The following is a 25,969-nucleotide window of genomic DNA, read 5'->3' on the forward strand; positions in this document are numbered from 1 at the left end:
TTGTCAGACTGTTCAACTATGGGGGCATCACAGTTGAGCCCAGGCAGTGGGTGTTGTCAAGACTGTTCAACTATAGGGGCATCACAGTTGAGCCCAGGCAGTGGGTGTTGTCAGACTGTTCAACTATGGGGGCATCACAGTTGAGCCCAGGCAGTGGGTGGTGTCAGACTATTCGACTATGGGGGCATCACAATTGCGTCCTATCCAGCGCTCATCCAACACCCAGGCCTGCACTTTCGAGCAGGGCACATTGGATTGCAATCAGCTGTGAGAATCCTGGTGGAATTTCCCCTCGCTGCCTCACATCAGCTGACTTAGCACAGACCTGGGGGGATTGAACCTGGGAATCCCACCCTCCACCCCCCGACCCACATCCCGGTCTGTATCACCCTGGCATCCCTCGAGTTTCCCCATTGCCTGAACGCGGCACAAAGAGCCGGTAAGAAACCTTGCGAAGAAAGGTGAGACTCTTCTGCGCCTTTTCCCACACAGTCTGGGCGGAGGTAGAACTGCTTCCTTGTATTTTTAGCGTTCCGCATTAAGTTGCTGCCGGGTGCAGCAGTCCAGCGTCACGATTTCTCCAGCGGCTCCCAGTTTGACTCCCCTTCAAACTCTGTATATTTTTGGAAAGGGTTCTGGCTAGAAGCAGTTGTTACCCGTCACAATCTGGTGCCGAAACAATCAATTATTTTTTTTTAAGAATGCACACACACACAAGCCGATCTAGATATTTTGATGTCAGTACCCGAGGAGAGAGCAACGACTGCCAATTTTCCAATTCCAGAGATGGGGTTCGAGAGGTCAGGGGTCAGAGTGACCTACAGCTTGTGAAAGAAAAAGCCCGCGCGGCTTAAACCCTCCTTCAGTCCGAAGATGACGGAGCGTCCGATCGGTCAAGGTGTCCCTCGGCAGTGGCCGGGGAAAGGGGCCGAGGTTTGAATCGACGTCCCCCCTCCCCAAAAGGGAATGATCTCACCAGCCAAGCCTTCAGTTAGTTATAGCGGATAAGCTTGCTGTGCCAGTCACGTTTGACTGAAGGAGGCAGGTCTCATTGGGACCCCAGCGTCACGAATTTAAAAAACAGGAGAGAAATCAGGAAGCACCTCTTTTTCCCCACACAAAGGGCAGTGGAATTGGAGAGCTCTTTCAAAGAGCCGGCACAGGCCCGATGGGCAGAATGGCCTCCCTCTGTGCTGTGTGATTCCTCCCTCAGCCACCCTCTGCCTGATAACTCACAATCGTTTCCCCGAATCAGCTCTCCGAGACAATGGGGCCATGGCAACGGTGCCGATGATTTATTTCTCTGAACAAATTATTATGTGGGCGGGAGGAACAAAAGAAAGCAGCTGCTTTCTGGAAATCTTAAACTCATAGTTTTCTGTTCAGCGGCGTCTCGAAACTGGAACTCAAAAGGCTCCTTGTTCGATAGACCACTGGACTAAGACGGAGGGCAGGACGCGCCATCGACACCAAGCTGCGCCGAGCAGACTGCGAGGGACACGAGGGCCGATGGGTTTTACCACCTCCTCCTCCTGCACACGGGACCCCTTTGCAAAGTGGACTCATTAAACATTGACTCGAGCTTGGCTCCGAGACATGAGCGGGGGTGGGGGGGGGGGGGGTGGGGGGCGGGGAGGGCAGGGCAGGGCAAGGCAGCTGAGCTTTTCATTGCTTGCCGGGAAATGACCAATCCTTTGTTTACGAGACAACACCCTGACAGGCCGTGGAAAGGGCAACTCGTCACAAGATGGCTGCTCTCCACTGACCAGTAATTAAAAAGCACAGGCTCGGGCTGAGGCAGCTCTGACCACTGCCCAGCAGGAGAGGCAGAGAATACATCTCACGTTACAACATTTACAGCCACATGCCGACACAGTTTATTTGTTGAAACCCTGCAGAATTACTGGCTTCTATTTCACGAACTGCTTTCTTAAGGCCTTGAAATTAGGCTTTTCGAACGTCAGTGCACGAATTTCCAACTGATTTTTTCCCCCCTTCGATCCACTCACTCGATAACAAAGAAGGAAAGACTCGCATTTCTCCAGCGCCTTTCACGACCACCGGACGTCCCAAAGCGCTTCTCAGCCAATGCAGTATCTTCTGAAGCGTGTTCGCTGACGTTCCCTTCAAGCTGCACGGCCGCGTTGCGCTCTGGAGCTCCCGCGCAGCCGGCTCACCGGCTTTTAAAATGGCAAAACCGCGCGGGCACGGAATTTGGAACGGGCCGCGTGGCGGGGCCACACACCCAAAAAAAATTAAAGGGAACATTGGATTCGATAGAAAGAAAGACTTTATATAGCGCCTTTCACGACCACCAAAGGGTGGACAGAGAGAAATTATTTCCACTGACGGAAGGTCATGGAGCTGAACCGTTGACCCGGTTTCTCTCTCCACGGATGCTGCCTGACCCGCTGAGTATTTCCAGCATTATCTGTTTTTATTTCAGATTTCCGAGGATTTCACACAAACCCCTTCAGTGCTCATACCCCAATTTCAAGGACTACATGTTACTTTCTTGGGGCAAGACCGATATTGGCAGCCGCACTTCAAGGTAAACAACACGGCAATCTACCTCAACATACATCTGCCTGCTCCACTCGAACGACATTCATGGTCGAAGACCAGGGCACCAATTTTCTATTTCTTTCTCTCAGTGATAAGAAAGATAAATGGGAGTGTTTTCTAAATGGCGAGCAACCAGGAGCTGTGGAGGAGCCGAGATTTGGGAGGCCGCGTACACAAATCACTAAAAGCCGGTGCACGAGTACCAAAAGCAATCACAAAAGGCTAATGGGGTGTTGGCCTTTATCTCGAGGAGGTTGTGATTCAAAACTGTCGCTTCCACTTGTCCTGGTCAGACCCCCTCTGGAGTCACTGGGTTCAGTTCCGGGCCCCGCCCCTCGGGAAGGATATATCGGCCTCGGAGGGGGAACAGCCCAGATTCACCGGACTGATACCGGGGCTGAAAGGGTTAAATTACGAGGACAGGCTGCACAGACTGGGCTTGTATTCCCTCGAGTTTAGAAGATTAAGGGTTGTTCTAATTGAGGTGTTTAAGATGATTAAAGGAGTTGATCGGGTCGAGAGAGAGAAACTATTTCCTCTGGTGGGGGGAGTCCAGAACAAGGGGGCAGAACCTTAAAATTAGAGCCAGGCCGTTCAGGGGTGATGTCAGGAAGCACTTCTTCACACAAAGGGTGCTGGAAATCTGGAACTCTCTCCCCCGAAAAGGCTGTGGATTCTGGGGTCAATTGGAGCTTTCCAGACTGAGATTGGTCGATTTTTTGTTGGGTAAGAATATCGAGGGATACGGAGCAAAAGCGGGTGAATGGAGTTAAGATGCAGATCAGCCGCGATCTAATTGAATGGCGGAACAGGCTCGAGGGGCTGAATGGCCTCCTCCGTCCGGGTCCCGTGAGTGTGGGCCAGGGACTGATATGAACCGCTCCCAGTTAGCAGGCAAAGGTCTGCGGAGCAGGAGTGAAAGCCGTGGTTGTTTAACCATCTCCGCTGGGGCTTCACAATCCGCCTGACAACACAGAGTGAGAGGATTCTGGGGCAGCATGGCACAGGAAGATCCCACGAGGCCTTGTCAACCCTCACTGGATTTGGGGTGGGATACAGAGGCTCCAATGAACTGAGAGCCTCTTCTTTTATTTTCGATACTACATATATTTACAGCAGGGATTGGATTTATTCCGAGAGACTGTCTCTGACTCTGCCCCCACCCCCCGCCAACCCCTTGTTGGCTCACGGGCAGGAACCATTACTGGCCTTACAAGACTGGACTCTCCAACCCTCTAGCTCTTCCCATCCCCAAATACTTTACTGTGAAGAAGACGCCCTTTTAAGCTTTCCTCGCTGACTCTTGCTTTGCTGTCATGGTTGATCGGAGCTGATGTGTGTTTTTCAGATTTTAGTGTTTGGACCGAGGTTTGTGTTTTTGAGGGGAGGGTTGGGAGGGGTTAAGGAGTTGGGCGTTACTGACCCTACTGTCTGGTGTTGGCCTAATACCCAAGAGCGCAGCAGACAGGTTGCTGAAGCCTTGATTCCAACTCCCTGAGATTGTGGGTGGGGCGTTGGGGGGGTGGGGGGGTGGTAGGACTCTTCATTCACCTTATCACAGCTCAGACAGTCTGTACCCACTGATGCAAACTACGGTGCAGAAACAGGCCAGCGGCCCAACGGGTCTGTGCCGGGGTTTATGATCCACACCAGCCTCCTCCCACTCTCGTTACCTCTTCCCAGCCTGCCCCTCCGAGCCCCTTCTCCCTCAAGCCTCCCCCTCGATGCATCAGCGCTCTCTGCCTCAGCCACTCCCTGTGGCAGCGACTTCCACATGCTCACCGCTCCCCGTGGAATGAAATTCCTCCTAAATCCTCTCTTTGATCTGTTAGTGACCATCTTATATTTATGATGACTGTTTCTGGACTCACCCACAAGTGAACACAGTTTCTCCAGCTTCGTCCTAGCGAACCTCTTCATAATTTTAAAGCCCGCTATCAAGTTTCCTCTAATCCTTTCTGAGAGAAAAGTGCCGCACAGCCTGCTCAGTCTTTCCCTCTCAATTCTCCTGTAAATCTTTCCTGCACATTCTCCAGTGTTCCAATATCCTTTTTGTAATTTGAGACCAGAACTGTGCACAGTACTCCAAGCGTGGCCTAATCAAGGTTCTATATAAGTTTAACATAACTTCCTTTAGAATAGTGGGTTCCAGTCCCACTCCAGAGGTTTGAACCCATAATCCAGGCTGACACTCCACTGCAGTACTGAGGGAGCGCTGCACTGTCGGAGGGGCAGTACTGAGGGAGCGCTGCACTGTCGGAGGGGCAGTACTGAGGGAGCGCTGCACTGTCGGAGGGGCAGTACTGAGGGAGCGCTGCACTGTCGGAGGGACAGTACTGAGGGAGCGCTGCACTGTCGGAGGGGCAGTACTGAGGGAGCGCCGCACTGTCGGAGGGTCAGTACTGAGGGAGCGCCGCACTGTCGGAGGGGCAGTACTGAGGGAGCACCGCACTGTCGGAGGGGCAGTACTGAGGGAGTGCTGCACTGTCAGAGGGGCAGTACTGAGGGAGCGCTGCACCGACGGAGGGGCAGTTCTGAGGGAGTGCTGCACTGTCGGAGGGGCAGTACTGAGGGAGCGCCGCACTGTCGGAGGGGCAGTACAGAGGGAGCGCCGCACTGTCGGAAGGACAGTGCTGAGGGAGCACCGCACTGTCGAAGGGGCAGTACTGAGGGAGCGCCGCACTGTCGGAGGGGCAGTACTGAGGGAGCACCGCACTGTCGGAGGGGCTGTACTGAGGGAGCGCCGCACTGTCGGGTGGCGGTACTGAGGGAGTGTCGCACTGTCGGAGGGGCAGTACTGAGGGAGCGCCGCACTGTCGGAGGGGCAGTACTGAGGGAGCGCCGCACTGTCGGAGGGGCAGTACTGAGGGAGCGCCGCACTGTCGGAGGGGCAGTACTCAGGCACTGTCGGAGGGGCAGTACTGAGGGAGCGCCGCACTGTCGGAGGGGCAGTACTGAGGGAGCGCCGCACTGTCGGAGGGGCAGTACTGAGGGAGCGCCTCACTGTCGGAGAGGCAGTACTGAGGGAGTGTCGCACTGTCGGAGGGGCAGTACTGAGGGAGCACCGCAGTATCGGAGGGGCAGTACTGAGGGAGCGCTGCACTGGCAGAGGGGCAGTACTGAGGGAGCGCCGCACTGTCGGGGGGTGGTACTGAGGGAGTGTCGCACTGTCGGAGGGGCAGTACTGAGGGAGCGCCGCACTGTCGGGGGGTGGTACTGAGGGAGTGTCGCACTGTCGGAGGGGCAGTACTGAGGGAGCGCCGCACTGTCGGGTGGCGGTACTGAGGGAGTGTCGCACTGTCGGAGGGGCAGTACTGAGGGAGCGCCGCACTGTCGGAGGGGCAGTACTGAGGGAGCGCCACACTGTCGGAGGGGCAGTACTGAGGGAGCGCCGCACTGTCGGAGGGGCTGTCTTTCAGATGCAACAATAAACCGAGGCCCTATCTGCCCTCTCAGGTGGATGTAAGATATCCCACAGTCACTATTCGAAGACGAGCAGGGTCAATATTTATCCCTCAACCAACATCACTAAAAGAAACTAGATGACCTGGTCATGATCTCATTGCTGTTTGTGGGATCTTGCTGTGTGCAAATTGGCTGCTATGTTTCCTACACCGGAGTGTCTCGCTGGTCCACTTCAGAGGGCAGTTAGGAGTCAACCAGGTTGGTGTGGGACTGGAGTCACCTATAGGCCCAGACCGGGTGAGGACGGCAGGTTTCCTTCCCTGAGGGACATCAGTGAACCGGTTGGGTTTTTACCGACAATCCGACAGCTTCATGGTCACTTTTACTGACCCCAGCTTTTCATAAAACTGAATTCAAATTCTCAAACCAGCACGCTGGAGGTTTGAACTCACGTTGCACTGGATTCTTAGTCCAGTGACACCACCACTCCCACACCGTGCCCACTCAGGGGGCGCAGTACCCACTCAGCTCTCTGGGGCGCTGGACTTAGCGGTGTGTTGGGTGCAAACGGCGATGTTATACTTCATTCAACTCTGGGCCCAGCAAGCTCCAGTCGATCAGAAGCTCACAGGGAGGGGTGGGGGAGGGGAGGGGTGGGGGTGCTCGGAGGGGAGGGGTGGGGGTGCTCGGGGGGGAGGGGTGGGGGAGTTCGGGGGGAGGGGTGGGGGAGTTCGGGGGGAGGGGTGGGGGAGTTCGGGGGGAGGGGTGGGGGAGGGGAGGGGTGGGGGAGTTCGGGGGAGGGGTGGGGGAGCTCGGGGGGAGGGGTGGGGTGGGGGAGTTCGGGGGGAGGGAGCTCGGGAGGAGGGGTGGGGGAGTTCGGGGGGAGTTCGGGGGGGTGGGGTGGGGGGAGTTCGGGGGGAGGGGAGGTGGAGTTTGGGGGGAGGGGTGGGGGAGTTCAGGGGGAGGGGTGGGGGAGTTCGGGGGGAGGGGTGGGGGAGTTCGGGGGGAGGGGAGGTGGAGTTTGGGGGGAGGGGTGGGGGAGTTCAGGGGGAGGGGTGGGGGAGTTCGGGGGGAGGAGTGGGGGAGTTCGGGGGGGAGGGGTGGGGGCGAGGGTTACAGTTACTTTAGCCCTGATTTTAACCTCATCCATCCGGCGGGAATGATGTAATGACGTAAAACTGGACGGGGTGCAACTAAAAGCTGGGCAATGGGAAGCGAACCCTGACCCATTGGTGCCGGGCGGGTAAGGTTATAAACGGTGGGGGGATCTTGACTTTGTACGATGGTGTTTACATCTTTCCTGTCAATGCAAACAAAAAGATGATCCCAGAAATGCGAGGGTATACCTATCGGGAAAGGATGAACAGGCTGGGTCTCTTTTCTCTTGAAAAAAGAAGGCTGAGGGGTGACCTAATAGAGGTCTTTAAAATTATGAAAGGTTTTGATAGAGTGGATACAGAGAGAATGTTTCCACTTGTGGGGAAGAGCATAACTAGAGGCCATCAATATAAGATAGTCAGCAAGAAATCCAATAGGGAATTCAGAAGAAACTTCTTTACCCAGCGCGTGGTGAGAATGTGGAACTCGCTGCCACAGGGAGTGGTTGAAGGGAATAGTATCGATGCATTTAAGGGGAGGCTGGACAAGCATGCGAGGGAGAAGCGAATCGAGGGTTACGCTGATAGAGTTAGATGAGGAAAGACGGGAGGAGGCTCGAGTGAAGCATAAACGCCGGCATGGACTGGTTGGGCCGAATGGCCTGTTTCTGTGCCGTATATCCTGTGTAATCCGATGTAAAAAAATTGGGGAGAGGTGGAAATCGGGGCAATCGATGCGCAATCACCCAATTTCACACATCGTACAAAGTCAAGATCTACCTCAAGGTTTAATAATGAATGTATAATGAAATAAAAATGAATTTGGAAACAGAAATCTGCCATCCTAATGTACAGGGAGAAGTGAATCCCTGAATATTACATAATAACTGACATCACGTACAGCTGTTGACCAACTGTTGTGTTTAATCTATCAGGCCACGTGCAAGGACACACGCACAGCAAGCTGTTGGCTATAATGCAGCCAGCTCCTTCATTGACTGAGTGTCGAAACAACCTTTAGACTGGCCGCCTCACCCAGCCAGGCCCCGATACGTTTGTTTCTCTTCAGTTCACAGCCCTCCTCTCCCAAATGCGCAGACCTCTGGTACCTCGTCTGACTGGTCGGGCAAGAGGGCGCGACTCCGAGCGTTGGTGGACCAGTTGACCTTGAGAGGGGTCGTCAACCCAGCCCTCATTCACCCAGCCCTCATCAACCCACCCTCGTCAACCCACCCTCATCAACCCAGCCCTCATTCACCCAGCCCTCATCAACTCAGCCCTCATCAACCCACCCTCATCAACTCAGCCCTCATCAACTCAGCCCTCATCCACCCTGTCCTCATCCACCCAGCCCTTATCAACCGTACCCTGTGGGATGTGGGCGTCGCTGGCAAGGCCGGCATTTATTACCCATCCACTAGTAGCCCTGAGAAGGTGGTGGTGAGCCTTCTTCTTGAACCGCTGGTAGCGGTTTTGGAAACAACTGAGGGTCTCGCTCGGCCACTTCAGAGGGCAGTTAAGAGTCAACCAGGTTGGTGGACTGGAGTCGCCTATAGGCCCAGACCGGGTGAGGACGGCAGGTTTCCTTCCCTGAGGGACATCAGTGAACTGGTTGGGTTTTTACCGACAATCCGACAGCTTCATGGGAACCAGATTTTTGTAAACAAATTCTTGAACTGCTGTGGTGGGATTTGAATTTACATTCGCTGGAGGCGCCTCCTGCTCTCTCAGGTGGACATAAAAGATCCCATGGCACTATTTTGAAGAAGAGCAGGGGAGTTCTCCCTGGTATTCAATATTTATCCCTCAATCAACATCACTAAAAACAGATGATCTGGTCATTATCACATTGCTGTTTGTGGGAGCTTGCTGTGCACAAATTGGCTATCGCGTTTCCTACATTACAACAGTGACTACACTTCAAAAAGTGCTTCAATGGCTGTGAAGCACTTTGGGACATCCTGAGGTTGTGACAGGCGCTATGGAAATGCAAGTCTGTCTTTCATTTCTTTGGCAATCCTGGCAACCATTTTGGACAGCAAGCAGAGTCTGAGACGGCAGTGCGACACCTTTGTCCGGATTTCCCAAATTCCCTGTCTCCAAACTGCCATTAAATATGGGAATCCTCACTGGAGAACGAGACACATTCCAAAACATTATTACCAAATGAACCCACTGATGAACTCCGACACTGCCGAGCCAGGCCGCGCCCAAATCACTCAACCATCTATTCTGCCACTGATAAGAGGTGAATTCTTGATTCCAACCTTTGTGTTGTTGCTGGGAGTTGAGTGAAATGTGGTGGTGGATGTGTGAGATTTTCTACTGGGGTTATACTGGGCTCCCACCAGAGAGGCAATTGATGCTGGAGGCAATTACTAATTGAGAAATCCAGTGCTGCAGACGTGGGATTTGTGATAAGAGCTCCCAGGTTCCCTGCAGGGAGCTCTAGGTCAGAAGCCCATCCCGACTGTGTCCGTGTGAACTGTCAGATACATCATCCAAAAATTCTAGATTAGGTCTGGAGAGAATATCGAACAGGGGTGCATTAATGGTGGTTACAGGTCTGTCACTGTATAACACTGGGGTTCAGTACTGGTGGGTACAGGTCTGTCACTGTATCATTGGGGTACAGTGCTGGTGGGTACAGGTCTGTCACTGGATAAGACTGGGGTACAGTACTGGTGGGTACAGGTCTGTCACTGTGTAACACGGGGTACAGTGCTGGTAGGTACAGGTCTGTCACTATAACACTGGGGTACAGTACTGGTGGGTACTGGTCTGTCACTAACACTGGTGTACAGTACTGGTGGGTACAGTTCTGTCGCTGTGTAACACTGGGGTACAGCACTAGTGGGTACAGGTCTGTCACTAACACTGGGATACAGTACTGGTGGGTACAGGTCTGTCACTGTGTAACACTGGGGTACAGTACTGGTGGGTACAGTTCTGTCACTGTGTAACACTGGGGTACAGTACTGGTGGGTACAGGTCTGTCGCTGTATAACACTGGGGTACAGTACTGGTGGGTACAGGTCTGTCACTGTATAACACTGGGGTACAGTACTGGTGGGTACAGGTCTGTCACTGTGTAACACTGGGGTGCAGTACTGGTGGGTATAGGTCTATCGCTGTATAACACTGGGGTACAGTACTGGTGGGTACAGGTCTGTCACTGTGTAACACTGGAGTACAGTGCTGGTGGGTACAGGTCTGTCACTGTATAACACTGGGGTACAGTACTGGTGGGTATAGGTCTGTCACTGTGTAACACTGGAGTACAGTGCTGGTGTGTACAGGTCTGTCACTGTATAACACTGGGGTACAGTACTGGGGGGTACAGGTCTGTCACTGTGTAACACTGGAGTACAGTGCTGGTGTGTACAGGTCTGTCACTGTATAACACTGGGGTACAGTACTGGGGGGTACAGGTCTGTCACTGTATAACACTGGAGTACAGTACTGGTGGGTACAGGTCTGTCGCTGTATAACACTGGGGTACAGTACTGGTGGGTACAGGTCTGTCACTGTATAACACTGGGGTACAGTACTGGTGGGTACAGGTCTGTCACTGTATAGCACTGGGGTACAGTACTGGTGGGTACAGGTCTGTCACTGTATAACACTGGAGTACAGTACTGGTGGGTACAGGTCTGTCACTGTATAACACTGGGGTACAGTACTGGTGGGTACAGGTCTGTCACTGGCCTCTCGAGCATCCCCGATTTCCATCTCTCCACCATTGGTGGCCGTGCCTTCAGTTGTCTAGACCCCAAGCTCTGGAATTCCCTCCCTAAACCTCTCCGCCTCTCTCTCCTCCTTTAAGTCACTCCTTAAAACCTGCCTCATTGACCCAGCTTTTGGTCGCCTGTCCCAGTATCTCCTTGTGGCTCGGTGTCAAATCTTTGTCTGATTTACGTTCCTGTGAAGCACCTTGGGATGTTTCACTATGTTAAAGGAGCTCTATAAATGCAAGTTGTTGCTTTATGTATACGACTGGCTGACACACATGTTTATTTCAGGAAGGGAAGATTTGCAACAGTTGCAGTTCAGTCCAAACAATACCAACAGCATCAGCTTCACTCCTGGTATCTCCTGCCCACGGGACTCTCTCCCATACACCGTCACCACTTGGAACCCTGCCTCTCCGGGGTATACAGAGCTTCAGACACAAAAATGGTCGCCTCTTGTTGAGCCAAAGTTGCCAACGCTTACCATGGATTGTGTGAATGATGCTCATTGCAGCCACATAGAATTACATCGTGTGTACAGCTCGGAAACAGGCCAACTGCTACGTGCCGGTGTTTCTGCTCCACATCAGCCTCCTCCCACCCCTCTTCATCTCACCCCATCAACCTATCCCTCTATTCCCTCATTGAAACTTATAAAATTCTAACAGGACTAGACAGACTAGATGCAGGAAGGATGTTCCCGATGGTCGGGGAGTCCAGAACCAGGGGTCATAGTCTAAAGGGGTAAGTCATTTAGGACTGAGATTCGGAAGAATTTCTTCACCCAGAGAGTGGTGAACCTGTGGAATTCTCTACCACAGAAGGCAGTTGAGGCCAATTCATTAAATATATTCAAGAAGGAGTTGGATATATTTCTTAAGGCTAAAGGGATCAAGGGATATGGGGAGAAGGCAGGGACAGGGTACTGAGTTTGGATGATCAGCCATGATCTCATTGAATGGCGGAGCAGGCTCGAGGGGCCGAATGGCCTACTCCTGCTCCTATCTTCTATGTTTCCTTTCTCCCTCATGTGTTTATCCAGCTTCCCCTTAAATGTATCTCTGCGATTCGCCTCAACCACTCCCTGTGGGAGCGAGTTCCACATTCTGACCACTCTCTGGGTAAAGAAGTTTCTCCTGAATTCCCGATTGGATTTATTAGTGACTATCTTATATTGATGGCTCCTAGTTCTGGAAAAGAGGAAACCTCCTCTCTACCTCCACCCTATTGAATCCCCCTTCATAATCCTAAAGAATGGTTTACAGTCTCTGGCATCTTGCTGTACTTCCAGCAACCACTAGGGTGCGAGTTTCTGTTGGGACATCAGCCTGTGATCGAGCTGCCTCCGGGGCCAACCCTGTGCTCTTACTGTTCGTACAACGGAAAGGCTTCATCGAGTTCGAACTTGTTCTCCGAGGTGCACTGTGTTAAACACACAGCAGCTCCTGCACAGCCCCACCTAGCGGAGCCGAGGGGGGGTGGGGTGGGGTGAGTAGGGCATGGGGGGGGGGGGGCGGCGATTTCTTGCGGGATCGACCATCAGTTACAAGTTGACCTTTGTAGGTAACCGTTTCTGCCAATCTCGATTATTTTATTTATATGCAAATTGCAGCCACTTTGCATGTGCGCAGATATGTAAATAAACAGCAAGCTGATTATCGGCTGGAGCCAGCGCGACAAGAGAGCTTTCAACAAAACTAAACCCTTGCAGGAAACACTTCTGAGGTCCCACTTAGCTACAAAAGCAAAACAGAAAACAGAGGGCGGGAGTTTCGGGAAGTTTGAGCGACTAGCAGGAAGTGGGGAAGTGGTGTCCCGCAGGGATCGGTGCTGCGACCACTTTATTCACCAAATACAGAAATGATCCGGACTCAGCAATCGGAGGCAGGATGTCAAAATTTGCAGATGATGCCAAACTGGAGGTGGGGGGCGGGGTGGGAGTGGGGGGTGGTATAGTACAACGTTCCCCCTGACGTATGAGGTGAGATTGGGTCGATGGCGTATGAGGAGAGATTGGGTCGATTGGGCTTGTACTCGCTGGAGTTTAGAAGAATGAGAGGGGATCTCATTGAAACTTATAAAATTCTGACAGGACTGGACAGACTAGATGCAGGAAGGATGTTCCCGATGGCGGGGGAGTCCAGAACCATGGGTCACAGTCTAAGGATAAGGGGTAAGCCATTTAGGACAGAAATGAGGAAGAATTTCTTCACCCAGAGAGTGGTGAACCTGTGGAATTCTCTACCACAGAAGGCAGTAGAGGCCAATTCATTAAATATATTCAAGAAGGAGTTGGATATATTTCTTAAGGCTAAAGGGATCTAGGGATATGGGGAGAAGGCAGGGACAGAATACTGAATTTGGATGATCAGCCATGATCGCATTGAATGGAGGAGCAGGCTCGAGGGGCCGAATGGCCTACTCCTGCTCCTATCTTCTATGTTTCTAATTTATTTTGGGTGCGCGGCCCCTTCACGTTTCCGCTTATTCCGCGCAGCTTAGAGGGAACGGGACAGAGAAGCAAAGAGATCTGGGAATAGAATTCCATAAATCGCTAAAAGTAGCCTCGCAAGTTGCCAAGACCATAAAGAATGCAAACAAAAGACTGGGGTTCATTTCTAGAGGAACAGCTGGGAGGGAATGTTTAAATTTACATCGATCTTCGGTCAGACCACACTCAGAGCCCAGTTCTGGTCTCCATTTTACATAAAGGATGGTGGAGCACTGGAGGAACCACAGGTTGACAAGGACGCTGTCACAACTGAGCACTGAGAGGATGCAACGGTCAGGAAAGATTGAAGAGGCTGGGGCTCCTTTTGCTGCTGAAAGGGAAGACGAAGTGGTAACCTGATCGGTGTTTTTAAAATGATGAAAGGGTTCGATAGGGTGGATGTGAAAAAGCTGTTTCTTCTTGTTGGTGAGCCCAGAACAAGGAGGCATTAACATAAGATAGTCACTAACAGACCAAATAAAGAATTTCTTTATACAGAGAGAAGTGAGAATGTGGAACACGCTGCCACATGGGAATGATCGAAGCACTGATGTATTTAGGGATTAGGCTGGATCGCTCTTATTCGACCGGCAGACACAATGGGCTGAATGACCTCCTTCTGTGCCGTAAGCTTCTATGATTATGCATTGCTGCATACATGAGGGAGAAGGGAATAGAAGGATCGGTGTGGGCAAGGCGGCAGGAGTTAATTCGAGTGCGAGGAGGCTCGTGTGGAGTATAAACACTGGCACAGACCACGCTGGCATGCAACCTCCACCCGCCATGCTCCTCTGCCTTGTGGTGATACCAAACTACTGCAATCCCGGCATTACATCCAGGGGGCGCGCTTTACATTGGAAAAATGATAGTTTGGCAAACCTTATTTTTTTGTTGTTTTATTTATGAATGCACATCGCGATAACTTACGTAATAACATACCCACCTTTGTAGATCAGTGTTGTCCGATAGAAACCGCTGAGGAGCCACAGGGGAGGCTACGGGCGACACCGTTTTAACCTCACGCACTAATTTTAGTAGAAAAAGTCTCGCACACGATACAGGTAGACGTACTTCACACCTGGATATTTACTGAACAAACATCTCCCGCCATTCAGTGACCCGGGGAGTAAAGCAGCCACAACGATCAAACCACACTCTCGCTCTCACCATTTTACCAACAAACACACAAAATGTTTAAAGTTTACACAGTGTGTGAGTATTGCGATCACATGACCAAGGCCGGTGTCCCTTATCCATTTTTTTTATTTACTGATCAAAAATGCAATTAGCCACATCCGGATCCCCATGTGGCTGCCCCATTAGATAACATGGGTGTAAGCAGCCATCTCAATCCACTGAAATGGCCCTAAAACAAATGACGGAATGAATTAAATGTCACTGTTGTGCCAGGAAAGTACTGGAAGATGTTTCTGCACGTTACTTTCACATTCACCTGAACAGCCAAAAAACAGCACAGTATAGTCCTCCGCGCCTTCCCCTCCCCCATCCACCACCGGAAGGCAAAAAAGTGTTAAATAAAAGCTTGGTGAAACGCTTTAGTTTTTTTCTCTCCCGAATTGAGGCTCTTCCCCTTTAAAAGAAAGGCTCTTACCGCCACCATTCTTGTAGCAGAGATATGGAAATCTCCAAATGTTGCCCAGTCCGATGAATCCCCCAGCAACAGATAGGATGAAATCGAGCTTGTTGGCCCATTTCTCTCGTTGCACCTTGCCATCAGCTTCATCCTCGGGTCTGGTACCTGGGCTCTTTCCGGGAGAGGGTTTGAGGGTGTCTTTGTGAAAATCCTTTAAGCAATGCATCTTTTCACCACGGGCCATTCCTGAGCACACACAGACACACCCGCACACACAGACATGTCCATACCCGCAGACACACACAAAGACAGACACACAGAGACCCACGCACAGACACACACAAAGACAGACACACAGAGACCCACGCACAGACACAGACACACCCGCAGACACAGACACACCCGCAGACACAGACACACCCGCAGACACAGACACACCCGCAGACACAGACACGTCCATACCCGCAGACACACACAAAGACAGACACACAAGAGACCCACGCACAGACACACACAAAGACAGACACACAGACCCACACACAGACACAGACACACCCGCAGACACAGACACACCCGCAGACACAGACACACCCGCAGACACAGACACACCCGCAGACACAGACACGTCCATACCCGCAGACACACACAAAGACAGACACACAAGAGACCCACGCACAGACACACACAAAGACAGACACACAGACCCACACACAGACACACACAAAGACAGACACACAGAGACCCACGCACACACACACAAAGACAGACACACAGAGACCCACACACAGACACACACAAAGAGAGACACACAGAGACCCACACACAGACACACACAAAGACAGACACACACACAGACACAGACACACCCGCAGACACAGACACGTCCATACCCGCAGACACACACAAAGACAGACACACAGAGACGCACGCACAGACACACACAAAGACAGACACACAGAGACCCACGCACAGACACACACAGACACACAGAGACCCACACAGACACACACAGAGAGACACACAGAGACCCACACAAAGACAGACACACCCGCAGACAGACACACCCACAGACACAGACACACACACCCGCAGACACATACACACGCACACAGACACACACACGCGCACACAGACACACCCGCAGACACAGACAGACACACGCACACACAAGACAAGAGGAGAAGAAAGAGAGAGGGCCTAAATCAGTACTGTTCATCCCAAAATGCAAGGAAAGCAAGTCACAAATCTGTATATAATCTGATCCAACTAGCACCCTTACATTCCTGATCAATCTAAAATATTCACATGGAGATCATTTAAGCCCATTCTATTAATCTGTCTCCTCCCCCCCCCCCCACTTTCCAAAGCCATCTTTTCTTAAAACTTGAGCCAATCTCCATTTTGCCTTTTTTTTGCCCCCCAAAAAATCATCATCGCTCCTTCATTTTATGATCCCCCCCAAATGACTAAATCCCAGTCCCGGCCCCTGAAACATCTTCTCAACCCGTGCAGTGTTATTTTTTATTTATTTTTTGAAGAAAGGAGATGTTGCCTTGTGAAGCTGCTGGTGAGCTGAGTCTGGGTGGCCCCAGCCCCAACCCCCCAGCCCCAGAACCTCTCCCTCCGCTCCTTCCCCGCACATGTCTCCCTCCCTCCCTCCCTCCCTGGCCCCTGCTTCCAATCTCATTACTCTTATTTTCCCAACAAAGATAAGGCTCACACATCTTTCTCTGAAGAAGTAAAGCAAAGTTAATATTTTCCTTCTCTCTTTTTTTTAAATTGTTTTCTTTTTAAAAAAAAATAATGCAAGGCAGTAATTGGCTACACGGGCAATACATACAACAGAGCAGTACTGTACTCCGGGAATTACGCCCTTACTCTCCGTCCAGTACTTGTCCAGCCTTCTGTTTGAGAGAATAAAAAAAAACAGAAAAGGAACAAAAAACTAGAAAGAGAGAGAGAGAGAGAGAGAGAATACAAACACCGGGAAAGGATCTAACACAATTCGCAAATAAATACTAAAAAAAAATTACAGCTCATTTTTTCCTTTTGTTTAAAAAAAATGTTACAATTTCAACCCTTGAATATAAAACCCGGGGAGGGGGAAATGTTCCTTTTAGATGATTAACAAAAAAAAAATCACAATATATCTTTTGAAAATGGGTTGATGTATTATTTAGAAATGGGTTTCTTTGTTTCCATCGATCGGAAATTAACAAGCGGATCGTCTGGTCCATTACAGAGTCCTTCTTAAATCGGAAAATATTCTCGATATTTGTTTAAACGCAGGATCTCTTCGTGAGGTTGGGTTTAAGGAGAAATTTGTCCTTTAAAAAAAAAAATCCCCAACACACACACACAGGAATCAATTTTACAGATTGTTGCTAGCGCAATTTAAACATTCGTTAGTATCCAAGAATCTAAAAGCTAGAATGTATCTTTCACTCTTTAAAGATGTCCCTGAATTGTTCTTGATTACCTGCGCTGGGATCCTAGAAGTCGCCGGATCCCTGAACTGGCCACAGATCTCTCGGTTAGTTTACTGGCAAATGAATTCCGGATTGGAGAGGAGTAAATTTCATTTATAGGGGCCTCTTCTTAACCAGCCCTCCTCGCTGGCTACAGCACCAACCTCATGCATGAGTGGAAAAACCCAGAGCAGAGCTGCCTCCAACGTCAGAACGTAACATGGGCACGCTGCAAGGAGAGAGGGAGGGAGAAAGAGAGAGAGAGAGGGAGAGAGAGAGGAGGCAGCCTTGATATTTAGACAGAAGGGGGAGACTTGCACTCTCTCTCTCTCACACACACACACAGAACAGCAGCTGCCATTAAAGCCAATTGCATCTTTCTATCAGAACCCCATCCACCTCCTCCTCCTTCCCCCCCACCATCCCTCTCTTCCTCAGCCTCCCCTCTTCAGCAAACCCAAGGATGCTGCTCCCTCGCATTCAGCCAGCAGGCCTTGCAGTCCCTGCTGTGTGTAGCCAGCCAGGGGTTTAAACAGGAGACTGTCAGCAGCTGATCAACGCCCACCCACCCCACCTGCGGGACCCCATTGCACCCCTCTTGTTATTTTTGCCACACGGCCCCCCACCCCCCTCATTGTTTCGGGGGTGGAGGAGGTGGGTTAGTTTGATCTTCTGCCACCAGTGCAGTCAAACCCCTCGCTCACTCCCAACTGGCAGTGCACAGGTTACGCCCTCGGTCTAAATCTGGTCAGTGCGCTGGTTTTAATACGATTGTTAACAGGTTTACCCTGATGCATGGTGTTAAAATAGCAGGCACCGGAGTTCTGTAACTGAAAGTAGCTAACAGGAAACCATACTCTGAGTGCACCCATTTTGTAACAGGCAGAACACCCATTTTGTGTATCTTACTCTTAAACGTTAACAGCCCCGTGTGCTTCAGTAGCTTGATTTCATCCTTTCCTATTGCAACAACAACAACTTGCATTTGTACAGCGCCTTTAACGTAGAAAAACGTTCGCAAGGGGCTTCACAGGAGCGATTATCAAACGAAATTTGACACCGAGCCACATAAGGAGATATTAGGGCAGATGGCCAAAAGTTTGTTCAAAGGTTGGTTTTAAGGAGTGTCTTAAAGGAGGAGAGAGAGGCGGAGAGGTTTAGGGAGGGAATTCCAGAGCTTCGGGGCCCAGGCAGCTGAAGGCACGGCCGCCAATGGTGGAGTAATGGAAATCGGGGATGTGCAAGAGGCCAGAATTGGAGGAGCGCAGAGATCGCAGAGGGTTGCAGGGCTGGAGGAGGTTACAGAGATAGGGAGAGGCGAGGACATGGAGGGATTTGAAAACAAGGATGAGAATTTTGAAATCGAGGCGTTGCTTAACTGGGAACCAATGTAGGTCAGTGGGCACAGGGGTGATGGGTGAACGGGACTGGGTGTGACTTAGGACACGGGGCAGTGAGCACAGAGGGTGATGGGTGAACGGGACTGGGTGTGAGTTAGGACACGGGGCAGTGAGCACAGGGGGTGATGGGTGAACGGGACTGGGTGTGAGTTAGGACACGGGGCAGTGAGCACAGGGAGTGATGAGTGAACGGGACTGGGTGTGAGTTAGGACACGGGGCAGTGAGCACAGGGGGTGATGGGTGAACGGGACTGGGTGTGAGTTAGGACACGGGGCAGTGAGCACAGGGGGTGATGGGTGAACGGGACTGGGTGCGAGTTAGGACACGGGGCAGTGTGCACAGGGGGTGATGGTTGAACGGGACTGGGTGCGAGTTAGGACACGGGGCAGTGAGCACAGGGGGTGATGGGTGAACGGGACTGGGTGCGAGTTAGGACACGGGGCAGTGAGCACAGGGGGTGATGGGTGAACGGGACTGGGTGCGAGTTAGGACACGGGGCAGTGAGCACAGGGGGTGATGGGTGAACGGGACTGGGTGCGAGTTAGGACACGGGGCAGTGAGCACAGGGGGTGATGGGTGAACGTTACTGGGTGTGAGTTAGGACACGGGGCAGTGAGCACAGGGGGTGATGGGCGAACGGGACTGGGTGTGAGTTAGGACACGGGGCAGTGAGCACAGGGAGTGATGGGTGAACGGGACTGGGTGTGAGTTAGGACACGGGGCAGTGAGCACAGGGAGTGATGGGTGAACGGGACTGGGTGTGAGTTAGGACACGGGGCAGTGAGCACAGGGGGTGATGGGTGAACGGGACTGGGTGTGAGTTAGGACACGGGGCAGTGAGCACAGGGGGTGATGGGTGAACGGGACAGGGTGTGAGTTAGGACACGGGGCAGTGAGCACAGGGGTTCATTGGTGAACAGGACTGGGTGTGAGTTAGGACACGGGGCAGTGAGCACAGGGGGTGATGGGTGAACGGGACTGGGTGTGAGTTAGGACACGGGGCAGTGAGCACGGGGCGATGGGTGAACGGGACTGGGTGTGAGTTAGGACACGGGGCAGTGAGCACAGGGGGTGATGGGTGAACGGGACTAGGTGTGAGTTAGGACACGGGGCAGTGAGCACGGGGTGATGGGTGAACGGGACTGGGTGTGAGTTAGGACACGGGGCAGTGAGCACAGGGGGTGATGGGTGAACGGGACTGGGTGAACGGGACTGGGTGTGAGTTAGGACACGGGGCAGTGAGCACGGGGCGATGGGTGAACGGGACTGGGTGTGAGTTAGGACACGGGGCAGTGAGCACAGGGGGTCATTGGTGAACGGGACTGGGTGTGAGTTAGGACACGGGGCAGTGAGCACAGGGGGTGATGGGTGAACGGGACTGGGTGTGAGTTAGGACACGGGGCAGTGAGCACAGTGGGTGATGGGTGAACGGGACTGGGTGTGAGTTAGGACACGGGGCAGTGAGCACAGGGGGTGATGGGTGAACGGGACTGGGTGTGAGTTAGGACACGGGGCAGTGAGCACAGGGGGTGATGGGTGAACGGGACTGAGTGTGAGTTGGGACACGGGGCAGTGAGCACAGGCGGTGATGGGTGAACGGGACTGGGTGTGAGTTAGGACACGGGGCAGTGAGCACAGGGGGTGATGGATGAACGGGACTGGGTGTGAGTTAGGACACGGGGCAGTGAGCACAGGCGGTGATGGGTGAACGGGACTGAGTGTGAGTTAGGACACGGGGCAGTGAGCACAGGGGGTGATGGATGAACGGGACTGGGTGTGAGTTTGGACACGGGGCAGTGAGCACAGGGGGTGATGGGTGAACGGGACTGGGTGTGAGTTAGGACACGGGGCAGTGAGCACAGGGGGTGATGGGTGAACAGGACTGGGTGTGAGTTAGGACACGGGGCAGTGAGCACAGGGGTGATGGGTGAACGGGACTGGGTGTGTGTTAGGACACGGGGCAGTGAGCACAGGGGGTGATGGGTGAACGGGACTGGGTGTGAGTTAGGACACGGGGCAGTGAGCACAGGGGGTGATGGGTGAACGGGACTGGGTGTGAGTTAGGACACGGGGCAGTGAGCACAGAGGGTGATGGGTGAACGGGACTGGGTGCGAGTTAGGACACGGGGCAGTGAACACAGGGGGTGATGGGTGAACGGGACTGGGTGCGAGTTAGGACACGGGGCAGTGAGCACAGAGGGTGATGGGTGAACGGGACTGGGTGCGAGTTAGGACACGGGGCAGTGAACACAGGGGGTGATGGGTGAACGGGACTGGGTGTGAGTTAGGACACGGGGCAGTGAGCACAGGGGGTGATGGGTGAACGGGACTAGGTGTGAGTTAGGACACGGGGCAGTGAGCACGGGGTGATGGGTGAACGGGACTGGGTGTGAGTTAGGACACGGGGCACTGAGCACAGGGGGTGATGGGTGAACGGGACTGGGTGTGAGTTAGGACACGGGGCAGTGAGCACAGGGGGTGATGGGTGAACGGGACTGGGTGTGAGTTAGGACACGGGGCAGTGAGCACGGGGCGATGGGTGAACGGGACTGGGTGTGAGTTAGGACACGGGGCAGTGAGCACAGGGGGTGATGGGTGAACGGGACTGGGTGTGAGTTAGGACACGGGGCAGTGAGCACAGTGGGTGATGGGTGAACGGGACTGGGTGTGAGTTAGGACACGGGGCAGTGAGCACAGGGGGTGATGGGTGAACGGGACTGAGTGTGAGTTAGGACACGGGGCAGTGAGCACAGGGGGTGATGGGCGAACGGGACTGGGTGTGAGTTAGGACACGGGGCAGTGAGCACAGGGGGTGATGGGCGAACGGGACTGGGTGTGAGTTAGGACACGGGGCAGTGAGCACAGGGAGTGATGGGTGAACGGGACTGGGTGTGAGTTAGGACACGGGGCAGTGAGCACAGGGAGTGATGGGTGAACGGGACTGGGTGTGAGTTAGGACACGGGGCAGTGAGCACAGGGGGTGATGGGTGAACGGGACTGGGTGTGAGTTAGGACACGGGGCAGTGAGCACAGGGGGTGATGGGTGAACGGGACAGGGTGTGAGTTAGGACACGGGGCAGTGAGCACAGGGGTTCATTGGTGAACAGGACTGGGTGTGAGTTAGGACACGGGGCAGTGAGCACAGGGGGTGATGGGTGAACGGGACTGGGTGTGAGTTAGGACACGGGGCAGTGAGCACGGGGCGATGGGTGAACGGGACTGGGTGTGAGTTAGGACACGGGGCAGTGAGCACAGGGGGTGATGGGTGAACGGGACTAGGTGTGAGTTAGGACACGGGGCAGTGAGCACGGGGTGATGGGTGAACGGGACTGGGTGTGAGTTAGGACACGGGGCAGTGAGCACAGGGGGTGATGGGTGAACGGGACTGGGTGTGAGTTAGGACACGGGGCAGTGAGCACGGGGCGATGGGTGAACGGGACTGGGTGTGAGTTAGGACACGGGGCAGTGAGCACAGGGGGTCATTGGTGAACGGGACTGGGTGTGAGTTAGGACACGGGGCAGTGAGCACAGGGGGTGATGGGTGAACGGGACTGGGTGTGAGTTAGGACACGGGGCAGTGAGCACAGTGGGTGATGGGTGAACGGGACTGGGTGTGAGTTAGGACACGGGGCAGTGAGCACAGGGGGTGATGGGTGAACGGGACTGGGTGTGAGTTAGGACACGGGGCAGTGAGCACAGGGGGTGATGGGTGAACGGGACTGAGTGTGAGTTGGGACACGGGGCAGTGAGCACAGGCGGTGATGGGTGAACGGGACTGGGTGTGAGTTAGGACACGGGGCAGTGAGCACAGGGGGTGATGGATGAACGGGACTGGGTGTGAGTTAGGACACGGGGCAGTGAGCACAGGCGGTGATGGGTGAACGGGACTGAGTGTGAGTTAGGACACGGGGCAGTGAGCACAGGGGGTGATGGATGAACGGGACTGGGTGTGAGTTTGGACACGGGGCAGTGAGCACAGGGGGTGATGGGTGAACGGGACTGGGTGTGAGTTAGGACACGGGGCAGTGAGCACAGGGGGTGATGGGTGAACAGGACTGGGTGTGAGTTAGGACACGGGGCAGTGAGCACAGGGGTGATGGGTGAACGGGACTGGGTGTGTGTTAGGACACGGGGCAGTGAGCACAGGGGGTGATGGGTGAACGGGACTGGGTGTGAGTTAGGACACGGGGCAGTGAGCACAGGGGGTGATGGGTGAACGGGACTGGGTGTGAGTTAGGACACGGGGCAGTGAGCACAGAGGGTGATGGGTGAACGGGACTGGGTGCGAGTTAGGACACGGGGCAGTGAACACAGGGGGTGATGGGTGAACGGGACTGGGTGCGAGTTAGGACACGGGGCAGTGAGCACAGAGGGTGATGGGTGAACGGGACTGGGTGCGAGTTAGGACACGGGGCAGTGAACACAGGGGGTGATGGGTGAACGGGACTGGGTGTGAGTTAGGACACGGGGCAGTGAGCACAGGGGGTGATGGGTGAACGGGACTAGGTGTGAGTTAGGACACGGGGCAGTGAGCACGGGGTGATGGGTGAACGGGACTGGGTGTGAGTTAGGACACGGGGCACTGAGCACAGGGGGTGATGGGTGAACGGGACTGGGTGTGAGTTAGGACACGGGGCTGTGAGCACAGGGGGTGATGGGTGAACGGGACTGGGTGTGAGTTAGGACACGGGGCAGTGAGCACGGGGCGATGGGTGAACGGGACTGGGTGTGAGTTAGGACACGGGGCAGTGAGCACAGGGGGTCATTGGTGAACGGGACTGGGTGTGAGTTAGGACACGGGGCAGTGAGCACAGGGGGTGATGGGTGAACGGGACTGGGTGTGAGTTAGGACACGGGGCAGTGAGCACAGTGGGTGATGGGTGAACGGGACTGGGTGTGAGTTAGGACACGGGGCAGTGAGCACAGGGGGTGATGGGTGAACGGGACTGAGTGTGAGTTAGGACACGGGGCAGTGAGCACAGGCGGTGATGGGTGAACGGGACTGGGTGTGAGTTAGGACACGGGGCAGTGAGCACAGGGGGTGATGGATGAACGGGACTGGGTGTGAGTTTGGACACGGGGCAGTGAGCACAGGGGGTGATGGGTGAACGGGACTGGGTGTGAGTTAGGACACGGGGCAGTGAGCACAGGGGGTGATGGGTGAACGGGACTGGGTGTGAGTTAGGACACGGGGCAGTGAGCACAGGGGTGATGGGTGAACGGGACTGGGTGTGTGTTAGGACACGGGGCAGTGAGCACAGGGGGTGATGGGTGAACGGGACTGGGTGTGAGTTAGGACACGGGGCAGTGAGCACAGGGGGTGATGGGTGAACGGGACTGGGTGTGAGTTAGGACACGGGGCAGTGAGCACAGAGGGTGATGGGTGAACGGGACTGGGTGCGAGTTAGGACACGGGGCAGTGAGCACAGGGGGTGATGGGTGAACGGGACTGGGTGCGGGTTAGGACACGGGGCAGTGAACACAGGGGGTGATGGGTGAACGGGACTGGGTGTGAGTTAGGACACGGGGCGGTGAGCACAGGGGGTGATGGGTGAACGGGACTGGGTGCGGGTTAGGACACGGGGCAGTGAACACAGGGGGTGATGGGTGAACGGGACTGGGTGTGAGTTAGGACACGGGGCAGTGAGCACAGAGGGTGATGGGTGAACGGGACTGGGTGCGAGTTAGGACACGGGGCAGCAGAGTTTTGGATGAGCTGAAGTTTACGTGGGGTGGAGACGGGAACCCACTTCCCACAGTGCAGAACAATCCATTGGTCTCCCCCTTCCCTTTGCTGTTTTGTTCAGGTGTAATGTGTCAGTTTGCTGTGCTTGACTCATTTCTCAGTCAGAAGGTTATGGGTTCAGTGCGGGAGATTCCACCTGTTGCCTGGCAGCTTCGGCCTGTTCACTGGTCAGCGGCACATTTCAACACCTACCTCAGTGAAGAAAGGATTTCTATTTCTCCAGCGCCTTTCACCACCTGAGGACTTCCCAAAGCGCTTCACAGCCAATGAAGCACTTTTTGAAGTGTGGTCACTGTTGTAATGTGGGAAACGCGGCAGCCAATTTGCGCACAGCAAGCTCCCACAAACAGCAATGTGATAATGATCTGATCATCTGTTTTTGTTATGTTGGTTGAGGGATAAATTTTGGCCCCAGGACACCGGGGAGAACTCCCCTGCTCTTCTTCGAAATAATGCCGTGGAATCTTTTACATCCACCTGAGAGGGCAGACGGGGCCTCGGTTTAACGTCTCATCCGAAAGACGGCACCTCAGACAGTGCGGCGCTCCCTCAGTACTGCACTGGGAGTGTCAGCCTAGGTTTATGTGCTCAAGTCTCTGGAGTGGGACTTGAACCCACAACCTCCTGACTCAGAGGAGAGAGAGAGAGAGAGAGAGAGACAGAGAGAGAGAGAGAGAGGGGGAGAGAGAGACAGAGAGAGAGAGAGAGAGTGTGCTGCCTGACATGAATCTTGTCATCCATGTGGAAATGACTGATGAAGTAATACTGGGTGACCTGCTGGTGGCGCTGTCCAGGGAGAGTATAAATACTCGGGCACGGGCCCAGCTTGCTCAGGACATTCGTTAACAGGAACTAGTGAAGGACACAACTAGACCTCCATGTTGAAAAACAGTTGATTAAAGCCTCGTTTAATACTCAGACAAGTGCCAAGTAGTATTCTTACATCACTGTCCACTGAGCCCCGGCTGACACCAGGATGTAGAGCTCCAGATGGGGGCTAGCCAGAGCTCTGTACAGCTGTAACATCACTTCCACTACCTTGGTATGACAGCCCTCCAGAGGTAAAGGTCAACGTTCCATGACGTTCCAGGGAGCAGCGGCAGCAGAGAGGAGGTGAGCCCGGTATAAAAACCGACGCGAAGACCGAGGCCCGACCAAATCAACAGCAGAGGAGAGAGGTAAAAAGTAATCAGACTGTGACGTCACCAGGGAGCAGGTAAGTGATTGGTTGGTGAGTATTTCTCTCTTTTCAATACAAGCTTGACTTCTGTGGTGTTAAATTTCTTGGGTCTCTGGTGTAGTGGGGACAGTTGGTAAATAAAGCGCCCTAGAGTATACCTGTAACTGGGGTATTGAATAAATTTTTAAATTAATTAAAGGAGTAAGTCATGGCAGGAGAGTTCAGACCCGTGTTCTGCTCCTCTTGCTCCATGTGGGAAATCAGGGACGCTGCCAGTGTCCCTGACGACCA

The 25,969-nt window shown here is 53.5% G+C and overlaps 1 protein-coding gene across 4 annotated transcripts in view; it reads right to left on the reverse strand.

Moving 5' to 3' along the window:
* LOC147111345 (sodium- and chloride-dependent taurine transporter-like) overlaps positions 1-17,732 on the reverse strand; it is a 101,173-nt gene extending 83,441 nt beyond the window's left edge. Inside the window, exons 1-3 of one of the 4 annotated variants that reach the window (XM_086002137.1) lie at positions 17,363-17,704; positions 16,724-16,784; positions 14,902-15,129 (exon numbers count right to left, since the gene is read on the reverse strand). In XM_086002137.1, coding sequence (XP_085858263.1) covers positions 14,902-15,127 — 226 coding nt within the window. In that variant the 5' untranslated portion in view covers positions 15,128-15,129; positions 16,724-16,784; positions 17,363-17,704. Of the gene's footprint in view, positions 1-14,901; positions 15,130-16,723; positions 16,788-17,362 lie in introns of all 4 variants that reach the window. The other 3 variants (XM_086002135.1, XM_086002138.1, XM_086002136.1) reach the window with 3 other exon arrangements.
* Between the last annotated feature and the right edge of the window lie 8,237 nt (positions 17,733-25,969).

The sequence above is a fragment of the Somniosus microcephalus genome, chromosome 11, assembly GCF_052327205.1.
Source record: "Somniosus microcephalus isolate GS21.2 chromosome 11, FLI_Smic_1.0, whole genome shotgun sequence".
NCBI classification, from domain to species: Eukaryota; Metazoa; Chordata; class Chondrichthyes; order Squaliformes; family Somniosidae; genus Somniosus; species Somniosus microcephalus.